At 39.7% G+C, this 26920-nt stretch overlaps 2 protein-coding genes across 14 annotated transcripts in view; one reads left to right on the forward strand and one right to left on the reverse strand.

The window, feature by feature from the left end:
• Positions 1 to 26920, forward strand: part of CBR4 (carbonyl reductase 4) — a 95505-nt gene that overhangs the window by 11813 nt on the left and 56772 nt on the right. The window contains exons 5-6 of one of the 12 annotated variants that reach the window (XR_012923282.1): positions 2948 to 3126; positions 4710 to 4782. The exons of 6 other annotated variants lie outside the window; for them this stretch is intronic. Coding sequence is in view for 5 of the 6 variants with exons in the window: in XM_012770618.3 (XP_012626072.1) it covers positions 8405 to 8583 (179 nt within the window). In the remaining variant the exon portion in view is untranslated. 5 more of the 12 variants (XM_076010741.1, XM_076010743.1, XM_076010744.1 and 2 more) reach the window with 5 other exon arrangements.
• The window catches only part of PALLD (palladin, cytoskeletal associated protein), a 203976-nt gene continuing 201342 nt past the window's right edge, over positions 24287 to 26920 (reverse strand). For both annotated transcript variants that reach the window (XM_076010738.1, XM_076010739.1), the window contains one exon: positions 24287 to 25880. In XM_076010738.1, coding sequence (XP_075866853.1) covers positions 25708 to 25880 — 173 coding nt within the window. In that variant the 3' untranslated portion in view covers positions 24287 to 25707. The remainder of the gene's footprint in view (positions 25881 to 26920) is intronic.

Here is a 26920-nt window from a genome sequence, read left to right on the forward strand (position 1 = left end):
AATATTAGAAAAAGAATATTTGATAAATTGAACCTGTAATGGATATCACTTTTAAAAATATATGTTATATATGTTTTGAATAGATAATATATACATACTGTACAAAATTCCAAAGTGCAAAAAGGTAGTGAGTCCTCTCCTCTAGACATTCAGGTACTTTCCTTAAAGTAGCCACTGTTAACTACATAGTTTCTTCTTTATTGTATATAAAAGCCAATAAAAGGAGTATTTGTGTGTGTGTGTGTGTGTATGTGTGTATTTAAGAAAACACAAATTGTATCATACTGTTCACAATGTTCTGTAACTTGGTTTAGTCACAGAACAATATACCTTAGTGACGTTTCTATATCATTCTAGATAGAGCTGCTTCATCAAATAACAGCTTTATGGAAATGTAATTCACATACCATACAATTCACTCATTTACAGTGTACAATTCAGTGGTTTTATTAATAGCATTGTTGCAGAATTGTCCAGTTATCACCACAGTAAATTTTAGAACATTTTCATCACCCTCAAAGAAGTCCCGAACCCATGAGCATTCATTCCCCATTTCCCTCCAGTCTCTCCAACTTCTAGCAACCGTTAAGCTACTTTTGATCTCTACATATTTTCCTATTCTGGATATTTTATATGAATGGAATCATATAATACTTGGTGTTTTGTGACTGGTGCACTTTTAATGGCTGAACTAAAACATAAAATAATGTCTGTTTTAAGGGTATACTGAACTTATTTAACCTATTGCCTCTTGATGGGCATGTAGGTTGTTTCTGATCGTTTTCTCTTACAATTAATGATGCAGTGATAATACTTTTATGTAATTTATTTTGCACATTTGTAAGTATATGAGTGTAATCTTGGGAATGGAACTGCCATGGCTGCAAGGGTATATGCATTTTTAATTTTGACAAATAGTGAAGGATTGCATTTATTTCTATAGGGTACTTTAAATGTTTTGGTACTTTTTTTTAAGTTGAAGAGCTTTTATGTTTACTAATACTTGGAGAAAATCTTATTGACAAATGCTTGCTTAAGCTTGGCAGATATTAGTCTAGGTACTCTTTTGTGCTATTTGGCATGGAGTTGATTTCTCCACTGCTTCCCTCTACAAATTAATATTAAGACATAACAATATGTTCTGGTTCATTTTTGGTCTAGTTTTGGTAAGAACCTTGTTTCTTATCCCTTAGAAAAGTGTCTAGGGCTATTTTTGTTTTTTCTAGGTCCTAGAAACATATACTAGAGAATGGAAATCTGAGCTAGTAGATGTATTCATTCGTGTCACATCCTGCAGTTGTTTGTACTGGTGATAGTCTAAACCCTGGGTATCTTATTCAAATATAAAGTCTCTGCCATGTATAAAAATGTTAAAACTAAAATAGTGACCTACTAATACAGAAATGAGATGCTGCTATGTATTTATACTACATAGATATTCAGAAATGGATAAAAGAAATATATTTTCTTTAGAGTTCATCAGATATAAACTGTCACTGAACAAGAGCCATGCACTTGCTTTTATGAGCAAGAGTATCTCTGTTCCTAAAGCATTAATATTTTAAAAAAGTGTACTGGGTGTGTCTTCATGTACACAGAACTAAAATAGAAGTACCCTTGTTCTAAGTTGGTCGAGTGCGTGTCATTTCAGTTATCTATTATTGACTTAAGGAGTGATAACTTGGTAGCCAGTTGGAAACCTCTGTCCAACAAGTGACACAGTAACATCATTTGTTGGACAGTGGCACCTACTTGTAGTTTATAATTTTTATAGCCCAGGGTTTGAAAGGCATTGTAAATATATATACCTAGTAAAACGAGGAGTAGAGCCAAATTTCCAGAACTTTAAAAATAGAGTGAATGAATGATACGAGAGATGGTTCTTTGGGGCCAAGGAGAGAGAGCACGCTGAAAATGAGTGTAGGCGGAAACGTGAGTGTGTAAGATGTGTGAGGACCTCAGGTCTGTGGTATGGAATGGAACCCAGAAGGCTGTTTATATGTAGTCCCCTGGGTTGTTAATATGCTTATTAAATATAAATGAGAATCACATGGTTCATGACTTTTAGCATAAAATGACATTGAAATTCGACAGAGCCCAGAGTAATTTATCATTAGAGACTAGCTTCACATTTTTAATTTAATTTCTGATAAACTGGGGACAGACTTATGTGAATTTTTGAAAAGCTACAGATAGATGGTTAGGGCAGTAAAACTATTCTGTTTGGTACTATACTGGTGGATACATGACTTTGCATTTGTACAGTCAAAAGAGTGAACCCTAATGTAAGCTGTGGACTTTACTTGATAATGTATTAATATTGGTTCATCAGTTATAACAAATGCACCACATTAGTTTCTGTAGTGTAGTGGTTATCACGTTTGCCTGACAAATGTACCACATTAAGGTAAGACATTAATAATAGTAGGAAATTGGGAGAGGCAGTATGGGAAGTAAGTGAGTATATGGGAACTGTCTGTATTTTTCTGCTCAATTTTTCTGTAAACCTAATTTTTTAAATTTGACACAGAGTCTCGCTCTGTTACATTAGCTGGAGAGCAGTGGTGTCATCATAGCTCAGCGCATCCTCGACCTCCTGGGCTCAAGTGATCCTCCTGCCTCAGCCTCCCGAGTAGCTGGGACTATAGGCGTGTACCATTACCCCTGGCTGGATTTCATTTTTTGTAGAGATGGGGTCTTGCTATGTTGCTCAATTTGGTCATGAACTGCTAACCTCAAGCAATCCTCCCGCCTTGGCTTCCCAAAGTGCTGGGATTATAGGTGTGAGCCACCGCACCAGTCCTGTAAACCTAAATTTGTTTTAAAATACAAAGAGCTGCAGATAATGATGGTAAGAAGGCTCTTTGGACATGGTCTTGTCTTCCATAGGAAATGTCATAATCAAAGAGGAAAAGCCAGTATTGGTTAATTCATTTCTTCCTTTCAGCTCAGTCTCTAACACCCACGGTAGTTTCGTGCAGAGTGCAGTGATGGCTGGCAGCTGTCCCATGGTGGTTGTCATTCCAAGTATCCATTCATAGGTCTGGGGAGAGGTGGCAAACTTGCCCCAATGAAATCACACCCTTACCTTCCACGCTTGAGCAGTGGTGGGAGACTTCATATGAGGTGAGTGATCATCATGATCCCAGTTCTGGACTTTTTTTAAATCATTGCTGGATTCAGAGTGTTCCACTCTCTTTTTCTTTTTTTTTTTATTTTTTTTTATTTTTTGAAGTAGAATTTTGCATTGTATCCACTCTCTTTTTCACTAGTCTTGGCTTCACTTGAACTTAGACCATAGCAGAGCTGAATCCAGGCTATAATGGTTAACAGGACTTTATTAAAATCTTCAAGATATTAGCCTTTATCTGTTCCATATATCTGGCTTGCTTGGTTGTTTTTGTAGGACCACAGTCTGTCCTCCCAGCTCACATCTATTGTATGTGGCAGAGGTCACCTTTCTGTCTCACTGGGATTGTTCTTGAACATGTCTCACTGCCTCAGTCTCCCTGCCTATCCAAGGTTTGCCTTCTCGTACCTCATGCCTTGTTCTAGATCTGTTTTTTGTTTTTTTTGTTTTTTAAGGTGAAAAAGCACCGTTAAGTGGTCTCTCACAGCTCATTAGGTCTTACTCTTTGTCTCCAAGAGGGCAGACACATCAGAACTGACATCCCCCAGAATAGGGCAGATCGGTTCCATTCAGGACAGTATGGATGAAAACCCAGAATCGCATCATTGCTTCTGTGATTGGTACTACTCTAACCTCCATATACCTGGCAACGTAAGAACTGAGGGTCCTTTTAGGGGAGTTTACTTTACTAAATTTCAAGTAAAGTTAGGAAGTCATGAAGACTACTTAATGAGGCATACTTTTCATCTTTAAATCAGTGTTGTGGAGCTAAAGAAAACCTCAAGAGATCTGTCATTTTCAGTCTGTTTGATTTTATGATACAGAAACAGCCTTACAGTTGTAAATGCTACGTGACTTCCCTCAGGTCATAGCATTAATAGTATTAGCAGAGCAGGGAACAGAATCTAGTTTAATGTGTCCTAATCCAGTGGGTTTTTTAACCACAAATACTACCTTTGAGAAAAGGCCACCAAAGCCAGTTGGAAGCTGAGCTTGGAATTTGCTGATCCATAGTCACAAGGTCTTTTTTACAAACTAAGAACTACTACTGCAGTTCATTTTGTTCTTGTTGTCTTTTTATTTTTTTGAAATAGGGTCTTGCTTTGTTGCCCAGGCTAGTGTGCGGTGGCATCATCATTGCTCACAGCAACCTCAGACTCCTGGGCTCAAGCAATCCTCCTGCCTCAGCCTCCTGAGTAGCTGGGATTACAGGTGCGAGTTACCACACCTGGCTAATTTTTCTGTGTTTGGTAGAGACAGGATCTTGTTCTTGCTGGTCTCGAACTCCCAAAGTGCTAGGATTACAGGTATGAGCCACTGTGGGCCCATGTTTTTGTTTTTCCGATTAAAACACATCATTGATTTTTCTTCTCAGATTTAGTGGGTAGCATTCTATGCTAATTTTGCTATTAGGTTGGTGCAAAAGTAACTGTGATTTAGCATTGTTAAAATTTGCCATTTGATATTGGAATACATTCTTAAATAAATTTGGTTATGTCATTTCATTTTAATGCACATTTTTCACTATGTTTTTTTGCTAATGACTTATTATTTGCTGTTTATTTGGTGTTTATTTTAGACTATGGAAATGATGTTAGACAAAAAGCAAATGTGGGCGATTTTCTTATTCGAGTTCAAAATGGGTCGTAAAGCAGTGGGGACAACTTGCAACATCAACAACGCACTTGGCCCAGGAACTGCTAACGAATTATGGTGCAGTGGTGGTTCAAGAAGTTTTGCAAAGGAGACGAGAGCCTTGAAGGTGAAGAGTGCAGTGGCCGGCCATGGGAAGTTGACAATGACCAATTGAGAGCAGTCATTGAAGCTGATCCTCTTACAATTACCCGAGAAGTTTCCCAAGACTTCAACGTTGACCATTCTATGGTCAACCATTCTACGGTCGTTTGGCAATTGAAGCAAATTGGAAAGGTGAAAAAGCTCGATAAGTGGGTGCTTCATGAGCTGACCGAAAAAAAAAATCGTTATTTTGAGGTGTTGTCTTCTCTTACTGTATGCAACAACGACAAACTGGGCACTGAAAAGTAGATCTTTTATAACAACCAGCCAGCGATGATCAGCTCAGTGGTTGGACTGAGAAGACATTCCAAAGCACTTCCCAAAGCCAAACTTGCACCAAGAAAACGTCATGGTCACTGTTTGGTGGTCTGCTGCTGACCTGATCGGCTACAGCTTTCTGAATCCTGGGAAAACCATTCCATCTGAGAAATCTCAGCAGATTGACGACATGCACTGAAATCTGCAATGCCTGCATCCGGCATTGGTCAACAGAAAGGGACCAATTCTTCTCCATGGCAACGCCTGCCTGTCGCACAACCAACACTTCAAAGATTGAACAAATTGGGCTACGAAGTTTTGCCTCATCCTCCACATTCACCTCACTTCTCGCCGACCGACTACCATGTGTTTAAGCATCTCGACAACTTTTTGCAGGGAAAATGCTTCCACAACCACAGGATGCGGAAAATGCTTTCCAAGAGTTTGTAGAATGCCGAAGCATGGATTTTCCTGCTACAGGAATAAACAGACTTATTTCTTGTCAAGAATATGTTTGATTGTATTTCCTATTTTGATTAATAAAGTTGTGTTTGAGCCTAGTTATAATAATTTAAAATTCACATCCGAAACCATGATTACTTTTGCACCAACCTTAATAGAATTCAAAATTACTTTAGAGTAAAGGATAATTGTGTCATGAACTCTGAGAAGATAACATGAACTTTGTATTTATTCATGAAGAATACATTTGCAGTTTAATTCATTCAACTTTTATAACAAATGTGAGATCAGTTTTCTTCCTAAGATATTCTCTGAGATACCTAGGAAAATAGAAACCTTTGGCTGTCAAGAGCCCCATGGTGGTGTTCTTAAGATGGTTGGACGGCCTGTTGGTTCCTGCGCCTCTTCACTGGAGTCAAGTTTCATTCATAGTTTGCTTAACACTGTGCAGAGGCTCACTGTGCCAGCTGCTGCTCCTCCTGTCCTTGCCTTCCTCTGGCCACTTCATTGTTCTTAAAGATGAAAAGAAATGAAGGAAATCTTGCTGAATTTTAAAACAGATGTGGTAAGATTTAAGGGCAGAGGAGATTATTTCACAATGTAATCTCACAGCGAAACCCATAAATAATACACAATTAGTTCTGTTATTGCAGGCCCTCATTATAGACCATCTGAAGTTAGCACTGTGTGTCCTTTTTCAATAACTTACCTGAATATAAAAATAATATATGTGTGTTGTAGACCAGAAAGAACAGAAAATTATGAAGAAAATAAAAATCACTTGTAATTCTAAGTATTTCATGGTAATACCTTAATATTTTGATATATAGTATATTTTTTCGGTCATTAGCATATGTTAGTTTTTTTTGTTTTTAATAGTGGTATAATGGAATCATTGGTAACCTACTTTTTAAATATACAAATGTTATTTTTTCATTCATTTTAAATATTCTGGCCTGGCTAGCTCAGTCGGTAGATAATGAGATTCTTTTTTTTTTTTTTTTTTTTTTTTGAGACAGAGTCTCGCTTTGTTGCCCAGGCTAGAGTGAGTGCCGTGGCGTCAGCCTAGCTCACAGCAACCTCAAACTCCTGGGCTCGAGCGATCCTTCTGCCCTCAGGCTCCCGAGTAGCTGGGACTACAGGCATGTGCCACCATGCCCGGCTAATTTTTTATATATATATCAGTTGGCCAATTAATTTCTTTCTATTTATAGTAGAGACGGGGTCTCGCTCTTGCTCAGGCTGGTTTTGAACTCCTGACCTTGAGCAATCCACCCGCCTCGGCCTCCCAGAGAGCTAGGATTACAGGCGTGAGCCACCGCGCCCGGCGATAATGAGATTCTTAAATATTTTTCTATACCATAATTTTTAATAGCTGCATATTCTGTTGTGTGCATGTTTTATGACTTATTTTATCACCTCCTCATTGCTTTCAATTGATTTTACTTGTTTCCAGTTTTTCCCCCATAACACTGTCATTCATAGACTTCATGATATAAAAATCTGATTATTTTTTATAAGACTTTGAAGAAAATATTTAGATTTTTATAACTAAAAACCTAAGGCAAAAAAAATTAATTATATAGCATTGCATAATAAACCAGTGGCCTAATGTTAATTCTTAATCCAGGATTTAGTTCACATTTCTTTTGGCACTTTAAATGGCAGTATATTTAGGTTGATTTATAGTTTGAGTTATAAATGATTTCATTTTAACATAACACAATTTGAAAACTATGCTTTTGAGATTGCATATTAAATTTTCACTTCATGTGTTATGTTGAACTTTTAGTGCACCTATTTTTTGTGACCTTAAACTTTAAAAAATTTATTTTCTAATTATTGTTCTTTTTATAAGGATTAATATTTGCCTTAATTTTTAAAACCTAAATGATTGTTATATAGAATGTTGATTATATTGGTTAAGTATTTTATTACTAATATGTATTTGTATGTCTCATATTAATTTTACAGGATTTTCTTAATAAATCTACCATTCTTCCTGATATATATAAATATGTAATCATTTAGAATCCGTTGCTTAATATATTATGTAGTACTTTATATTTTACAGTGTTATACCTTTTTTGGAACATGTTCTCTGCAAGCTTTATTATATACATCAATACTGTATTAAATTTTGAATTTTCTGTGTATATGTGCAGAATTGGATATGACCATAAGTCTTTTTTCTTATATGGATATGGAAAATACTGACCTTTCTAATCATCAGCTATCTTAGCTATGGCAAATGGAACCAACTAACTTTTGTTGGAATTGCCAAATCAGTTCATGTGACCACCTTTGTGATGCCTTCCTTCCACTGACATTGCCTCCACTCTTCTACCCCTACCCAGGTGAAAATTAATAAGCTCTGTGGCATTTTGTGTATGCCTTTATAAGGACATTCACCAGACTTCCTTATATTATTGGGAGTACAAGTGACTGTTTCCTCTGAAATCATAGGTTACCTGAGAAATGGAATTTTGCTTTATTCATGTTTGTATCTACCCACTTATTTTGCTAGGAGGTAGGCCACATAATTGGGGGTCAGATAAATTAGTGTTCAATAAACATTCATTGAGTTAAATGAAAATGTAGACTTGGTTACTTGATTGCTAACAAAACTCTATTTTCTAAACAAGATTTATTAATGATTTCAAATTAAATTTTCAGGAACAAATTCATTTTTTAAATTTCAGCAGATGTCTCAGTTTCTACCCCTTTCAACTAAATAAATAAACATTTCTCTTCTAGGATTTATTCACACAGATATGACGAAAGACTTGAAAGAAGAACATTTTAAGAAAAATATCCCTCTTGGGAGGTTTGGAGAAGCCAGTGAGGTGGCACATGCTGTTGTGTTTCTTTTAGAGTCACCATACATCACGGGGCACGTTCTAATAGTGGATGGGGGGTTGCAGCTCACCATGTAACTGACAGATGGGTCATTTATTAGGGTGTTAGAATCAAGGGCACACGTTGGCTATTGATTAGATAATCATACCTGCATTTGCTAATCAACCCTACTCATGCTGCACATGTTGATTTCCATCTTCATATGAATATATCTGAAAAGAACAATGTGTGTGTCCAATTGTATTTTCTAAAGGAAATGTATTGTCTATCTTTGGTTGCCTTACAGGCTGTAGCAGTTTTAGTGCATAGGTAGGTATTTTACAAGTCATATAAACAGGTGTGAATTTATATATTTGCCTCAAAAGGGGTAATAATTATATTGTCTGATTATGATGAATCATTTATGCTGAATTTTCTAGAAGTTAACCTTGTGAGCTGTTGCCAAAAGGAGAGTATCTAGAGGACATTGATCAGTTGTCAGTACTGATAGCAAACCTAAAGATAAATGTTTTTCTTTTGCGTGTGGTTGGGTGACCAGTTTTTATATAGTTTGGAAAAAATAGTATCAAATAAATAAAGACATGAATTTAAAATTGATTTGTTTGAGTGGTATTACTCTTGATTGAGCAGCTGGACAAAACAATGTGCAAATTTTAAGTGTACAGTATAGCAGTATAGAAATTCTCATAGGTAATGAAGACTAACCCTTATCTTAAGGTTTTAATATCTGGTACAGTAATGAGCTACATAGACCTCATCAACTTAGGGAGTGTTTTTTAACTCACAAAATAGCATAGTGAGCTACTGCATAAGAACTGCAAGATTTTTTTTTTTTTTTTTTTTTTTTTTTTTTGAGACAGAGTCTCGCTTTGTTGCCCAGGCTAGAGTGAGTGCCGTGGCGTCAGCCTAGCTCACAGCAACCTCAAACTCCTGGGCTCGAGTGATCCTTCTGCCTCAGCCTCCCGGGTAGCTGGGACTACAGGCATGCGCCACCATGCCCGGCTAATTTTTTATATATATATCAGTTGGCCAATTAATTTCTTTCTATTTTTATAGTAGAGACGGGGTCTCGCTCTTGCTCAGGCTGGTTTTGAACTCCTGACCTTGAGCAATCCGCCCGCCTCGGCCTCCCAAGAGCTAGGATTACAGGCGTGAGCCACAGCGCCCGGCCAGAACTGCAAGATTTAAAAAATTAAGAGTATTTTGCACGAGTGAATATAATAATGATCCTTACCCTAAGATTTTAAATAATTCCTTATGAATAATCACAAATAATAAATATGCAGTAACAATAAATTAAATGTCTTTACAAGAAATGGTTATAACATTAGTCTTAAAACAGAATATTTGCCTGGGAGTAGAGAGAAAGACACAAACTGAATGTAAAGTACGAGGCAACATCTATTTTGCATTTAACTCTTTTGTGAGGAATAGTGTGACATTTTCATGGTCACTAGATTCATCTTGATTTTTATTATCATTTTCAAAATGGTTTAAGTGCTACATTTTAAAATACATCTTTTTAGAGTGTTTTTAGAGCTGAACATTATATAAGAGGAAATTTAATTCTATTGAAAGGCAATGCAGAACTACTGATAGGATATACTAATAAATACAAAGTAATATTATAAGTCAAAGCAGTATTCTAAATCAAGATTACTGATTCATTAAATGTTCTTTTAAATTTGTCTTTGATACGGTCTTCTTTGTTTAGGCTAAGCTAATTTTTTTTTTTTTTTTTTTTTTTGAGACAGAGTCTCGCTTTGTTGCCCAGGCTAGAGTGAGTGCCGTGGCGTCAGCCTAGCTCACAGCAACCTCAAACTCCTGGGCTCCAGCAATCCTTCTGCCTCAGCCTCCCTGGTAGCTGGGACTACAGGCATGTGCCACCATGCCCGGCTAATTTTTTTTATATATATATCAGTTGGCCAATTGATTTCTTTCTATTTATAGTAGAGACGGGGTCTCGCTCTTGCTCAGGCTGGTTTTGAACTCCTGACCTTGAGCAATCCGCCCGCCTCGGCCTCCCAAGAGCTAGGATTACAGGCGTGAGCCACAGCGCCCGGCCTAAGCTAATTTTTTAATACTACTTGCTTTCTGTTTCTGTAAGTAGTTATCAGCTATTGCCTTATGTTCAGAGGTTCAAAAACTTCAGTGAATTCTTAACAAGAAGACTCATCTATAGCTGTTATGTGACTCTTATGAGCCCATAACCCAGCCTGTGTATAGCATTTTTTTTTTAAAAGGTTAAAGCCAATGTATTAAAATTTTTGTATAGAGGGTTTTTAAATTTGTGCTTGTTTTCATATTTTTATTCATTCTCAATTTACAAGAAGGTTTATAACTGCTTTTTACAAATAGAATTATAGGTTATAAATTACTTAGAGGGAGAATTGTTTGTGCAAAGAAGATCATTTAATTTACATGCTTCTGTTATCTGGAATAAAGGGTGAAGACTATGCTGGATGTTTAAGAATTATGCCTTATATATTGCCAAAACATTTCCCCAGGCTTTTCACAGGGAATTGTGTGGAACTTAAGAAATCATACTATTGCCCTAAGAAGTAAATTGGTTCTCTACTTCACATTGTACATAAAGATCAGCAGGCATAACCCAAAAGGAAAATGGGAAAAAGATATAAAACAGGCATTTCACAGAAGAGGGGCTACATAGTCAACATATGTTGCACATATGTTCAAAATGATTAGGAATTTGCAAATTAAGACCATAATGAGATGTTAATTGACATTTGATTGGCAAAAATTAATGTCTGATAATATCTAGTGATAGAAGTGCTTTTTGAACTTTAATAGGAGTCATCTATGGATCTTTTTAGAATGCAGCTTCTGACTTAGTAGATCTGGACTGGGGCCTGAGGTGCTGTATTTCTAACAAATTTCCAAGTGATGCTGATGGTGCTGGTTTGTGAACCATAATTTTAGTTACAAGGTTGTAGAGTATGTAGACCCACAGGATCTTTCAAATATGAAAATATGACTGTGTGTCATTTGGGATCCAATCTTTGCTCCTGGCGGCCACCTGCATTTCTTCTCATGTTTTCATGTGCAACACAGGCTGAGTCTACCAGCAGTGGAAGGTTGAGACCCTGTCGTGCTTTTGAGTCTCTCTCACTTCCCCTTTTCCTGCTTCTCTCTGACTACAGCTAGGAAAAAGTTCATTGCTTTTAAGGGTTCATGTGATTAGATTGGGTCTACCCGGATAATCCAGGGCCATCTCCATATTTTGAGTTCTGTAACCTCGATTATATCTGCAAAACCCCATTGCCCATGTCATGTAACATTCATGGAATCCAGGCATCAGGGGCATGGACATCTTCGGGGGAACCATTCTGTCTACCAGAATGGAAAATCATAATCATTCACTCAATTCCCAGACTTGGACCAGTTCTCGGACCAGAGGTAATCAGTTGAAGAAAGAGGCTGTGTCCTCTTGATGAAGACCGCTGCAGTAATGCAGCGAATGTACTTAGAGCAATTCCGTATCCTTTGTCAGAGGAATCTAAGGTCATTTGCCCAAGTAGCAGTACACTGGGGAAAGGGTCTAAACAGATCTCTTAAGGATTATGGGGAATAGAGTCAAGCTGACATTGCTGCCAGGGGACCCAAAACACCACAGTGGTGCCCCTGTGAAATGGGGGCTACGTGGAGAACAGTGATAAGTGGAGCACTGGCCCAAGTCTGCGTCACAGTTGGGTCCCCTGTGTCCCTGGACCCAGTCGGTGGTCATTTTCCCAGTTTCTGAATGCATTTTCTTCATGGACATATTTAATAACTGGCAGAACCATCAGGCTGGCTCTTTGACCTATGGATAAAGAATCATGGTAGGAAAGGACAAGTGGAAACCCCTGAGACAGCTTCTGTGCAAGAGAGTAGATCAGAAGTAATAGATCCTGGTGGAATGGCAGAAATTACTGTCACTCTCAATGACTTAATGGTTCAAGGGTGGCGGTTCCTAGAATATGTCCATTTAATTAATGAGACTGCCCCTGCAGAGGACTGACGGACTGTGGTAGGTGATGGTGAACTATGGTACACCTAACCAAGCGGTTTCTTGGCCACAGCTGCTGTACCAGAAATGGTGTCTCGACTAGATTAGATCCATACAGCCCATGGCACTTCATGTGCCACTACTGATATGAAGAATGCCTTCTTCCAGTACCTATCACAAAGGAAGATGAAAAGCAGTTCACATTCACTTGTTATGGACAAAAGTATACATTTGTGGTCATGCCCTAGAGCTATTTCAACTCTCCCGCCCTTGGTCACAATACAGTCCAAAGGGATCTTGATTGTCTTGATGTTCAGCAAAACACCATGATCCACTTAATGATATGTTTGTAACACCCTCTGGCAATGCCCTAAACTTCCTTTGCATGATATCAACACCTCTCTGGCAAAACCAGGAATTTAAACAATCTCAATTAGTCAAAACAGTTTTTAAAAGGTAAACAAAACTGGACAGATTATACTGCCTGACATCAAGACTAACTATAATGCCACGGTAATAGGCAAGACACGGTGGTATTGGTGAAATGACAGAGATACAGAACTAAACAGAGAATCCAGGATGGTCAGTTGATCTTTGATAAAGGTTCACAGGCAATCCAGTGAAGAAAAGGAAAGGCTTTAAGCAAATGTGGCTTGAATAACTAACTGGTTGACCATATGGAAAAAAATGACCTTAACTTCTACATCACCCCATACACAAAAATTAATTTGAAATAGATGCGACATAAATATGAAAACTCAAACTCAAATTTGCATAAGAAAATATAGGAAAATAATTCCGTGATCTTGGTGTAGGTGAAGATTTGTTAGATGAGACACAAAAATGTATAAGCCATACACACACAAAAAAGTAAATTAGATTTTATCAAAATCAAGAAATTTTGCTCTTTGAAAGATATTAAGAAAATGAATTCTGGGCGTGATGGCTAATGCCTGTATTCCTGGCACTCTGAGAGGCTGAAGTGGGAGGATCACTTGAGGTCAGAAGTTCCAGACCAGCCTGAGCAAAAGTGAGACCCTGTCACTACGAAAAATATAAATGTTAGCCAGGGGTGGTGGCGTATGCTTGTAGTCTCAGCTACTTGGGAGGTTGAGGCAGGAGGATTCCTTGAGCCCAGGAGTCTGAGGTTGCAGTGAGCTATGATGATGTGACTGCACTCTACCTGGTGTTACAGAGCAAGACTCTGTCTCAAAAAAGAAAAGAAAAGGAAAGAAAGAAGAAAGAAAGAAAGAAAGAAAGAAAGAAAGAAAGAAAGAAAGAAAGAAAGAAAGAAAGGCAGACAAAGTGAAACTATATATATATTAAATATATAAAAGACTTATATAAAAGGACTTGTAAATATATAAAAGGACTTACATCCAGAATATATAGCAAACTCTTAAAACTAATAAGACAACCAAACTAAAAATGGCTGAAAGATTGGAATAGACACTTCACAAAAGATATATGAATGACCACAGGTATGTGAAAAGATGCTCAGGAGCCGTAGCCATGAAGGAGATGCAAACCGAAACCACAGTGAAATAGCGCTAGATCCCCATTGGCGTGGCTGACGTGGAAAGACTTGACAGTACCAATTGCAGTTGGACCAACTAGAACTTCCGTACGTTGCTGGTGGGAATGTATGATGTTACAAACTCTTCGAAAAACTGTTTGGCAGTATCTTAAAAAGTTGAACAAACATCACAAAACTCATCCATTCTACTAGATATTTTCCCAGTATAAATAAAAATACATGTTTACACAAGGTTTGGACATTAATGCTCATAGCAGCTTTCTTTGTAATAGCCAAAATTGTATGGAACCCACATATTCATTAATAAGAGAATGGATAAGCAAAAATAGTCTATCCATACAATGAAATATTATTTAGCAATACAAAAAACCAACTATTGATATACATGGATAAATTACAAAATAATTACGGTGAACGAAAAAGGCAGATTTAAAAGAGTACATACGACGTGATTCCAGTTTCATAAAATTCTAGAAGATGCAAACTAGTTTGTAAAGACAGAAAGTGGATGGGTAGTTGTCTGGGCCTGGGAGGGATGGCCTACAAAAGGGCATGAGAAAACTTCTAGAGGCGATGAAAATATTTTGTATCTTGATGGTGGTACCAACTTCATGGGTGTAGGTGTCTTCAAAAATTCATCAGAGTTTACACTTTAAATGAATGAGTTACACCTTGATAAAGTTGATAAAAGAAGAGGGGGAGGGTGGAGGCAGCAGGTTTCTGAATTTTTGGTGAGGATACAACATGGGCACAGAGTTTGGAGAACAAAAACTTCCCTCTGTCTCCACTAGGGGACATGGTGTTCAATCATCTTACAATGATATGACATTTGTTGAAGCGAAGTGATATTTTTAGCTTTTTAATTAGAAGCCTTTTAAATTGTCTTTGATGGGAAATAAATTAATCACTTATAGTTTCATCTAAATAGGAACGTTTAGTACTGGTTTCTTCTTCTGAAAGCTTTTGGATGGTAAAGGCCTCGAATGAATGGTACTGATATGTGCAGAATGTATCTTGAAGGGGCAATTTCTTCTTCCTGAGAGTGATAGAGATCTATGACCCATCTTTAAATCATTTTAGCTGACTAACATATTATCTAAGTATCTTTGGGGATATTTGAAGTTAATGCTCACTGTATTTGCCAGGAGTATGCTAGGAATCTTGTTCATGTATATCTTTACTGGAATTTTGAACGATCTCATATACTAACTTCTCATCTACTAAAAGATGATTACTTCACTAATTTTTTGTACCCTTTCACAGATGTGATGTATCCCAATATTGGATTTCCCATCTTTTGTAGTGAGATTAGTGGAAAGAGAAGGCCTTTGCAGTCAGAAAGTCCTGTTTTCAAGGTCCAGTTCTGCAGCTGGTTGTGATATTGGCAAATTAAATCCCTTCTTTGAACCTGTTTCCTCATGTGGAAAAGAGAATAGAATCCCAACACTCGGGGAGGCCCAGGTGGGAGGATTGCTTGAGCCCAGGAGTTCATGGCTTCAGTGCATTGAAGGCCACTGCATTCCAGCCTGGGTGACAGAGTGAGACCTCATCTCTAAAAATAAATAAAATGAAATGAAATAGCATTAAAGTGCTAGGACAAACCTGGTGCGTCGTGGGTGCTTAGTAAACGTTACTTCCGTCCCTCCTGCTGAGGAGCACGGGTGCATTGTGCTTGGAGTCTTCCTGGGGCTGGAAGCATTATGTTTCGTATTCCAGCCTTTTCCACTTCTGCTGGTGTACTTTCTGAGCTTCATTTTTCAAGTTCGTTCATTCCAATCTGAAACACGAGCTACGAGCAGTGTGATTCCTGATTTGTATCACTGAGCACATCTCAGAGTGAATGCTTATTCAGAGAGCAGTGGTGCTGTGCAAATTGCATTATTTACATCCCATACTTTAATCCGCTTAGTTAAGAGGTCAGTCAGAAATAAGTATTTGTGCCCTTACGCTGTTGGGCACACTACTTGTTGCCAAGTAGTCATGTAACTTCCCCATGGTTGCCGGAGTCTAACCGGTTTTAACCGTGCCTTTCCCCGTGGGTGTGTCGCACCGGGCTGGGACGGGTCCCCCATGGCCATTGCTGCTCCACGGCTGGCAGCTGTTACACCCCGTGGTCTGCCACGACCAGTCTCCGGACGTGCACGGGATGTCACTGTTAAGGTTGAGAGCCCCAGCCCTCACCTGTGCCCTGTCGCGGGGCTGGGCTAAGGCTCGGGCTGGGGGTATGGTCCTGCAGAGTCCTCTGGCGTGCTGCCTTCACCCTCGCCGTGGCCCTGCTTTGCTTTTGACTCTCCCACAGCCGGCAGAACAGAATATCGATCTTGGGAGTAAGAAGTGTGAAAAAAAAGCTACAACCTGGGAGCAATTGAAGAGAAAACCCTAATCCCACAAAATATGTTCTGCTGTCTTTCAAAGAGCGTCTACCGTCCATAGCTCCAGCATGACCATTTTTATAGTTTAGTGTTTGTTGAAACTTAGTTTTTCTGATTATCAGTTATACGTTAACACAGTTATTAAGTCACTTCCTGTTCCTCAAAGGGAATCACCTTAATCTCTGATTCATTTGGTATTAACCTCTTTTTTTTTGTTTGTTTTTTTGAGGTAGAGTCTCACTCTGTCTCCCGGGCTAAAGTACCGTGGCGTCAGCCTCACTCACAGCAACCTCAGACTCCTGGGCTCAAGCGACCCTCCTGCCTCAGCCTCCCGAGTAGCTGGGACTACAGGCATGTGCCACCATGCCTGGCTAATTTTTCTCTATACTTTTAGTTGTCCAGCTAATTTCTTTCTATTTTTAGTAGAGACAGGGTCTCACTTTTGCTCAGGCTGGTCTTGAACTCTTGACCTTGAGCGATCCTCCAGCCTTGGCCTCCCAGAGTGCCAGGATTACAGCCATGAGCCACCGCGCCCGGCCTGGTATTAACCTCTTTATTCCAGTGAGTACACGAGGTATTTCTTGATTTTTCCACATTAGGCATTATCTGTTGTAACTCCCCACTGAGGAATATGAGGATTTGCCTCTCTTTGACCAGCACCCCCACCACTGCTACATGCAAACACACATCCCATCCTGCCACCCCCAATATAGTTATAATCAGTAACTACATGCTTACCATTATATAAATATCATTCACAGCTCATCTATATAGTATTTGATACTTTTCCTTCCCTGTACGGTATTTTATTTTCTATGGAGTGGATAGGTATATTTTTTGTTTATTTATTTTTATTTGTATACATTTATGGGATATAAGTGTAATTTTGTTAATGGACATATTGCATAGTGTTGAAGTCAGGGCTTTCAGTGGTGTATCCATTACTGGAATAATATACATTGCGCCCATTTGGTAATTTGTCATAATCCACCCACCTCCTCAACCCCTACCCTTCCACGTTTCCATTGTCCGTCATTCCACACTCTGCTTGCATGTGAGCACTTGTAAGTGGGAGCATGCGATATTTGCCTTTCTGTGTCTTGAGTTGATTCACTTAAGGTAATGGTCTCCAGTTCCATCCACGTTGCTGCAAAAGACATGATTTCGTTCTTTTTTTATGGTTGACATTCCATTGTGTATACATGTCATGTTTTCTTTATCCGCTCACCCATCGATGGACACTTAAGAGTTGATTCCATGTCTTTGCTATTGTGAATAGTGCTGCAAGAGTACAGATATCTTTTTGATATAATGATTTCTTTTCCTTTGGGTAGATACCCAGTAGTGGGATTGGTGGATCAAAGGATAGTTCTGTTTGCAGTTTTTTTGAGACAGCTTAATACTGTTTTCCTTAGAGGTTGTACTAATTTACAATTCCTACCAACAGTGTATAAGCCTTCCATTTTCTCTGTGTCCTTGTCAATATATGTTATCTTTTTGTCTTTTTGAAGCCATTCCAATTGAAGTAAGATGATATATCATTGTGGTTTTAATTTATATTTCTCTGATAGAGATGTTGAACATTTTTTCACATTGGCCCTTTGTATTCTTTTGAGAAATATCTATTCATGTCATTTGCCCACTTTTTAATAGAATTATTTTGTTGAGGTGCTTGAGTTCCTTGTAAATTCTAGGTATTAGTGCACGTGCAGATGTATAGTTTACATATATTTTCTCCCACTCTGCAGGTTGTCTGTTCACTAGGTTATTTCTTTTGCAGTGCAAAAGAAACTTTTTGGTTTAATTAAGTCCCATTTGTCTATCTTTGCTTTTGTTGCTTGTGCTTTTGAGGTCTTTGTCATTAATTCTTTGCTTAGATGAATGACCAGAAGAGTTTTCCTAGGTTTTCTTCTGGTATTTTTATAGTTTGGGGTCTTATGTATAAATCTGTGATCCATCTTGGTTTGATTTTTGTATATGGTGAGAGATAAGGGTCCAGTTTTATTCTTCTGCATATGGCAATCCAATTTTCTCAGCATCATATTTTGAAAAGTATATCATTTCCCCAGTGTATGTTCTTGTCAACTTTGTCAAAGATCAGTTGTGGCTTTATTTCTGGGCTCTCTATTCTGTTCTGTTGATCTGTAAGTTTGCTTTTATACCAGTACCTTGCTATTTTGGTTACTATAGCCTTGTAGTATAATTTGAAGTCAGGTAATATGATGCCTCCAGCTTTATTCTCTTTGCTTAGGATTGATTTGTTTATTTGGGATCTTTTTGGTTTCATATGAATTTTAGGATTGTTTTTTCTAATTCTGTGGAAAATGATGTTGGTATTTTTTGTTTTTGTAGAGACAGGGTCCCCATGTGTTGCCCAGGCTGGTTTTGAACTCCTGACCTCAGGCAATCCTCCTGCCTTGGCCTCCTGAAGTGCTGGGATTATAAGTGTGCTCAGCTGATGCTAGTATTTTGATAGGGATTGCATTGGATCTGTACATTGATTTGGACAGTATGGTCATTTTAATGATATTAATTATTCTGGTATGTGAACATGATATGTCTATCCATTTTTCTTCGTATCTTCTTTAATTTTTTTCATTAGTGTTTTATACTTTTCCTTTTATCTCCTTGGTTAAATTTATTCCTAGGTAATTTTTTTTTGGTAGCTCTTTTAAATGGGATTACCATCTTGATTTGGTTCTCATCTAGATCATTATTGGTATATAGCAATGCTAGTGTATTTATTTGTTGATTTTTGTATCCTGAAATTTTACTGAATTCATTTACCAAATCTAAGAGTTTGGATGTCAGTCTCTTTCCCAAGACTTGGGAAGTTTTCAGCTATTATTTCATTAAATATGTTTTCTATACCTTTTTCCTTGTCCTCTCATTCTGGAATTCCTATAATACGAATATGTTCTTTTACTGTTACATAAATCCTGTAGGCTTTCTTTATTCTTTTTAATTTTTTTTCTTTTTTGTCTGCCTGAGTTATTTCAAAAAGGCCTATCTTCCAGTTCAAATATTCTTTCCTCTGCTTGGTGTAGTCTAGTGTTGAAGTTCTTGATTGTATTTTATTTTTTATTTCATTCATTAATTCTTCATCTCTGAGAGTTCTAAGATTTCTGTTTGGATCTTTTTTTAAATGATATCTTTCTCTTTTTTGAATTTCTCATTCAAATCATGAATTGTTTTTTCTCATTTTGTTGAATTTTCTAACTGTCATCTCTTATATTTCACTGAATTACCTGAAGATGATTATTTTGAATTCTTCTTCTGGCATTTCATATATTTTCTTATGATTGGGGTGTATTATTGGAGAATTTTTATGTTCCTTTGGAGGTGTCATGTTTCCTTGCTTTTTCATGTTTGACGTGTCCCTACATTTATTTCTAAGCACTGGTAGAATGGTCATTTCTTCCAATTTTTTGGAGTACTATTAGTAGGGAAAGACTAATTTCTGTGGATGGGTCTTGGGATGTCAGATGAGTAGGGTGTGTTGGCTTTAGTTTTAGGTGGACACAGTAGTGTGTTCTCTGTGCCGATTCTTCAGCTGTAATCCAGTGAAAAATCTAGTGACGTTTGCGAGTATCTCAATGGCCTAGGCTGTGAGTTTGTAGCCATGGTGGTGCAGCTTTGCAGGGGCTGGACTCCAGGCTATTTCTCAGGCCTGGAACACAGGCATGAGGCCGTGCAGCTAGCCTGGGGGCACGTCCATTGGGAGCAAATCTGGGCTGTTTCCCAGGCCCTGGGCATGGGCGTGGGGTTGCTGAGCAGGCCTGGAGGCATGTCTGTGGGGGTAGGGGACACCAGGCTGTTTCTCAGGCTCAGGAGGCTGGCAGGCAGTCACCCTCAGCCTAGTGGCATGCCAGCTGCGTGGTAGCGCAGAGGCCCAGTCTGGCCGGTTCAGGGTGGGCTTGCTGTGGGCGAGTCTGCCGCACTGTTTCTCCAGCTAGGAATGCAGGCAGTGGGGTTCAGTTTCCCTGCTGTGTGGCACCGGAGTCACAGCTGACCCTGGGCCCAGGCTCTGAGCAGGCAGAGTTGTGGCACTGCAGCTGCCCGTGCAGGCTCGGTGGCACCAAGACAGAGCCCCTGGGCAGAAGAGGTGCGGTAGCTATTGGCCCCCAGAGCAGGCGCTGTGATGCAGCGGCTCTGCTCACGGGGTGGGCGGGGGTGGGGAGTGCTCACCTTGTGCCTCTAATCTGGAGCGACGGGACAGTCACGGGTACTTTTATGCTGTTGTGTCTCGTTGCCTACGTTCCTAAGTTCCTAGCAGCTTTCCAGACTGGGCTCGGGGCCTGCAAGGACTGCTGGATTCCCTGGTAGTAAGGACCGCAGGTGTTTGCAGTAGCATTGGGGGCAGGTGGGGTCCTGCTTACCTTTGCCCGCAAGGGGAGGTTCCTTGTGACTCTGGGCTGATCAGAGGGGGCCGGTGGCAGAGGCAGAGCCTCCACGCTGCCCCCTGAGCATCTGTGACCGCAGGCCCCTCTCCACCCCCCTGCCCTGCAGTGCTCTCCCGACACCTCCAGTCACATCTTGGCTGTCTCTTCACTGCTTTGGTCTTGCCTTGTGGGCAGGGTGAGCCCGGAGTGCCTCTAATCAGCCATCTTGTGGATGTCACTCTCTTGTGACTTCCTGTCGTCACCAGACATTGTTTCTCATACTTATCCACGCTGCTGGATGGATGCAAATTCAGTTCTTCACTCTTAACTCTGAATAACATTCCATTGTACGAATAAATCAGTTTATTCCTCCTATCCTACTAAAGAACAATTAGATTTTTCCTCAAATTCTTTTATACAGTGGTAGAGTGAATACATTTGTCATGTCTCCTTTTCTATATATTTGAGTTCATGTAGGACCTGGCTTTTTTTTTTCATTGTTGTGTCTGATTTATTGATTCATGCAGTGCGGTAGACGTCTCTCATGCAGGACTCACAGACCTCTAACCGATCCCATCTCTCTGAGCCCCACATGGGCCTGGTTCTTAGCACTCTTTGTGCCATGTGTTCTTTTGACACTCGAGTGAATCTTACAAATCCCTCCTCAAAATAATATTTATATAGGCTAATGCATACAGGAAACAAATGATTGTAAAATAGTTATCAAAGTATTAGAAAAACCTAAATTTATGATGTAATAATACACATGCCTCTGCAGCACCCCAATCTGTTGGTAGGTCTAATAACTGCCATAATTTTGAAGTCATGCTGAGTAAAAATGCTGAGTAAAAAATATTTTTAAGATATTTGCAGTATTTGGAATATAATTTCTACTGGGACAGTCATGGGTTCTTTTTTTTTTTTTTTTTGAGTCAGAGTCTCACTCTGTTGCCCGGGCTAGAGTGCCATGGTGTCAGCCTAGCTCACAGCAACCTCAATCTCCTGGGCTCAAGGGATCCTCCTGCCTCAGCCCCCTGAGTAGTTGGGACTACAGGCATGCGCCACCATGCCCGGCTAATTTTTTCTATATGTTTTTAGTTGACCAATTAATTTTTTTCTTTCTATTTTTAGTAGAAATGGGGGTCTCTTGCTCAGTCTGGTTTTGAACTCCTGAGCTCAAGCGATCCTCCTGCCTTGGCCTCCCAGAGTGCTAGGATTACAGGCGTGAGCCACCGCGCCCGGCCGTCATGGGTTCTTTTTTACTGTTGTGTCTTGTTGCCTACATTCATAATTAAGGGAAACTTTAAATTTTGGTTGGGGATTTATCATTTTATTCTCATCCAAGTTCACAAATTTTACCATCTGTACAATTTTATTGGATGTACACATTCTGTAACTGACATAATTTTCCAATTATTTTAGTTTCCAACTACATTAAAATGATACCTTAAATATATTGAGCTATTATGTGCCAGGAACCAGTATCAAGTTAAAAGTTTATATGCATTATTATCTCCTACAACCCAAAGAGAGAGAGGTGCTGTTTTAATCTCCATTTCACAGATAAGGAAGTTGAGGCTCGGGGAGGGGAAGTAACTTGCTCACCCGTGATCAGCTGAGCTAGGATTCAGATCCTGGCTGGCTAACTCCAAAACCCAGGTTATTTACCATCACACTATAGCATTCATAGCTCCATTGTTTAAAGGAATCAAACAAAACTTACATGGTATACTAGCCTTTAGCTACTGAGCCAGGCTAAGGTGGTTTTCACATATTGCTCGTGGTCTTGTAAGAGAAAATCAAGGACAAACTTAGCATTAAAATATATATGCATTTTGTAAGCTACATAGCAAGTCATGAGGTATAGGGGACAATATGAAATACGAAACACACAATTCTGGTCTAATTCAACTCAAAGCTCCGTCATACACCTAATGATGGAGGTAAATGTTTTTGCCTTAGGGAGGCGCTGAATTACACAGATGACCAGCTGTGTCCCTGTCTCTCTTTTCTTGTAGTAGGAAAGCCTGGGGCCAAATGTGCTGTCCATCTCTTGTAACTACCTGGGTATGAATGCCGTGTGTATGTACACGAACGTGTGTGCACACGTCACGTCACTCCGTGTTCCACTTACAGCCTTAACATTGTTTTCTTCCCTTTCCCTCACCTTTAATTCATCTTGCTTGTATCCTAAACCATGGCTTTGGTACGTGTCGACAGGCATCCCTACAATACACGGACGCGGTAGGCAGAACCCTAAACTGGCCCACGGTAACTGAGAGAGCCCCTTCTCTCAGTTAGCCAACCAGCCACAGTCCAACCCGCCTGCCGAGCCGAAGGCAGGTGTAATTAATGTCCCAAGTCAGGTGGCTTAAAGGGAGATGATCTGGGTTGGCCTGGTACAATTAGGTGGGCCCTTGACAGGGCCTGGGCCCTTGACGGGGGACGATCGGAGCGCAAGAGGGGTCCGCTGCGAGGGGGTGCTCCCCGCCGGGTTGCGGGTGGAGGCGGCTGCGTGGCGAGGCGTGCAGGCAGCCCGCAGGAGCCCGAGCGGCTCCCGGCTGAGGGACTGAGACCTTGGTCTTACAACTATAAGGCACTTTCACAACCCTGCGAGCCTGGAAGACGACCTCGACCTCGAGCTCCGGATGAGCGTGCAGAGCAGCCGACAGTGATTTTAACCCTTTGCGCTTCGCTTTTTCCTCATTATCCACTCGACATTGTCCACATCCGAGTGCAAAGGGTTAACCCTACGAGATCCAGAGCACAGGAGCCAGTCTCCTTATATCTGCAGAACGCTGAGTGGCACTGGGCGGTGTTTCAGGCCTCTAAGTTTGTGCTAATCGATTACAGCAGCAACAGAAAACTAAAACTGAATGTTTTGCTCCACAAAATTGCAACTATTTTTTGTTAAATATTTATTGTTGTTAAATCCACATTACACCAGCACAACAATCCAAAGAAGTATGATAGTACTTTTCCCCCTATAAATACAGCATAAAGATGGCAAAATAATGCTATTTAATCCCAAACCCAGCAAATTAGCAAAAAAGTCACATTCAGAAAAAATTTGGCAAGGAAGATATGACATAAGTCATAATTCTGCAATACAGACAGGTCCATGAGAGACTTTGTATGGTATCTCAAGTCCCAAATTCACAATGCATAGAAGTGTGGTCAGAGAGACTTGTGCTACGCTGCATAGAACAACTGCCACTTGGTGCTCAACCCATTATCATTTAAGACCCGGATGGTTGGTGTTCTTACAAAGTAGAAAGCTGTACATGTGAAGCAGTAACATGAAATATATGGGGTGGTACACAGATACAAAATTATTTTAAGAAATACTACGTATGAATTGAGTAACTGAGCTAAGAAAGTTCAACACATAAATAATGAAAGATAAATGTTTTGTGTAAGGAATACAGTGTTTTCATAGCAAAGTACCATTAAAGCCTCATGTTGTATACTACTTAGGCCAAATTATTTTTTTCTTTTTAAAATCTATTGGTTCCGACTTAAAACCATCAAGTCTGGTCAGAATCCGCTCAGTCTAGCTGACGCAGAGTCATACGCGTTCAGAGAGCAGCGCTTGCTGAGATGCTCGACACCACTCGGAACCCAGCACCTTCTCGCCGCGGCAGGGAGTGAGCTGATCGCTTCCACCCGCCACCCCCGGGTGCCGCTGAAGCAGTCCGTTATGCCACAAACCTGCTTTTGTTTTTCCTCCTGTCTCCACTTCCTGCCATCAGACTAGACCCTACTGGCGACTTCTCATTCGTGCCACCCTGCGGTCCCAGTCCGTGCTCAGCTCGCTCCACACATGCCCGACATCTTCGCTACACGCACTTCAGACACCCGAGATTCCCGCAGCTCGCGTGCCCCGAACTTCCAGCTGGCCCTAGATTCCCTGACTTGTGAACGGCAGTGTTTTTCTCACCTACATTTGAGGATAAATTTGAAGAAAACCAAAGAAGAGCCTGGCCTTTGCCACCTCTCCTTCCCCTTCTACTCTTGTGTAAATTGGTGCGATATAATGTGCTGGTGGCGCTTCCCTTCATCTTCCTCCTGCTCCCTCCGGACCCTGTCTCCTCCAAACACTGTGTGCCTTGCCATTCGGGGGGCTGGATGCCTTTGGTGGCATGAACCGTAATATACTTCTGCTTTATTCAAAATACTTTATATTATCTATCTTTAAATTAGCCTTTTAATACAGTTTGTATATAAGCTTCCTACCAAGGTAGCATGGAAAGAAAAATACTACACATAAAGAAAAGAAGGTTAAGAACTAAGGTATTAACCTTGTTAGGAAACTCCTGATATTAACGAAGTTTAAGGCAAGTAGTTCCTTCCTTATGATTTAATGTAAAACAGTTTGCAAAAGACAAGGCATTTACTTGGATTTCTTTGTCATTTCGTCTTCCTTTTTCGTCCTGACATATTGCACTTGGTTCGTGGTAGCTGTCTGAGTACACTGCATCTAGAACCGTTGTAAGTAGTCCCTGTGGTACAACTGCCTCGCGTTAAACACTCACACTATCATGCTACGTAGCACCTGTAGCTTATGTTTGAAGGCACTTGTAGACAATACAAATGTGGTTTCCTGTGACAACTGATTTCCTTTAGCATTTTGGCATTTCAGACCACTTTAATCACAGCAATTCCAAAAGTATCAAATTGGACAACAAATGTGAATTTTCTGTGCAATGTGTACACTTCTATTAGCATCACCTACTTAAACTCTAAGTTTGGTATATATCAAGTAAGAAAAATGTTATTTTGGTGTTTTTTTTATTTCTTATAGTCAAAGGTATGTTTCTACCTTTTACATCATGTGACAAAGGACTGTGTTGTTGGTCAAGGCCACAGCGGTTTCAGCATTTCAGTGGCGACGGGCGGCTGGGTTACAGGTCCTCGCTCTCCACCAAGGCGGCATTCAGCGTCAGGGGAGACGGGCTGGCTTCAGGCTGGAACGCCGCTCTGATGTCTAGTCCCTGGTCTGAGAGCGCCGCGTAGCGACTGGCAGAGGGCCGGACTTTCTTTGGCTTGGTGCTCTGTGGCTGCTGTTGCCACTGGGCTGCAAAGAAAAGAGTAAGGTTTTCTTAAACAAAGATATGCTTGGAAAGCTGTTAGATGTTTCAGGGAAAAACAGGCTGTTTTGATATGTAGCAGGCACATATTCTTTGTGAAGGACTGAACACAGCCATGTTTCCTAGAAACATGGAAAATTTAGGGACACCGTTGCGTTTTACCTGCAAGTTGCAGATTTATTGTCTATACAGGGTAGTGGGTATTTAAATGGCTAGATTCTAAAGACCAGGTGTAGTTTATCCGTAAGTAAATACTGCAGCACAGGGAATCCTTTGAAATAGTTGATAAGCTTCCTAATTCTCACCCTTCTCCTTTTTAAAAATATTTTTCCTTTAATAATTATAGTAGTCAGCAATTCTGTATCCATGTTTTAACAGCAATCAATGGAAAGGAATCGGGCAGTAGGGAAGGATGAGGCCACTCATGTCTTAAGGAACCTCACAAAGTTATTTCCAAGAAGAGGTAAAATTTGAGGGCAGTTCTTAGTTTTATTTTCTAGTGATTTTCTTTATGTCAGTGGATCACATAATGCTATTGTATTGGTTTGTAAATTCAATAGGAATTGTTTTCTTTAAATCTAGGATGCATGTACACAGATATACATACACAAACACAAATCTATTGCTGAGCTGCTTAAGATACATTAACAAGAAAAGCACTAAGCCACGAAAGTATGCATTCCAGGATCAATGGCACACATACTCAGAGTGCATTAGGATGCTGTGATAGGATTATAATATAGGAAGAAATGTTAAAAGGCAGTCATTTGCAGAACACAGTAACAGGAAAATGTGAAAAACATGTAGTAGTTATGCCTTTGCCTACTGTTACTCCTAAGATGCTTGATTGTAAGGAAGCCACAACTAACTAGCTAATGTAAGATAAATCAACATGCATATTTTGCTAATAATTCAAAGTTCCTGAATGATACTTGGGTATTTGTTCTCCTGGTGTGGTTCATTATTAATGTCGAGAAACTATAAACAGAAAGAGAGAGCAATGTGAATTTTTTTGACAAATAAAACA

This window comes from Microcebus murinus, chromosome 15, assembly GCF_040939455.1.
Source record: "Microcebus murinus isolate Inina chromosome 15, M.murinus_Inina_mat1.0, whole genome shotgun sequence".
Classification (NCBI taxonomy): Eukaryota; Metazoa; Chordata; class Mammalia; order Primates; family Cheirogaleidae; genus Microcebus; species Microcebus murinus.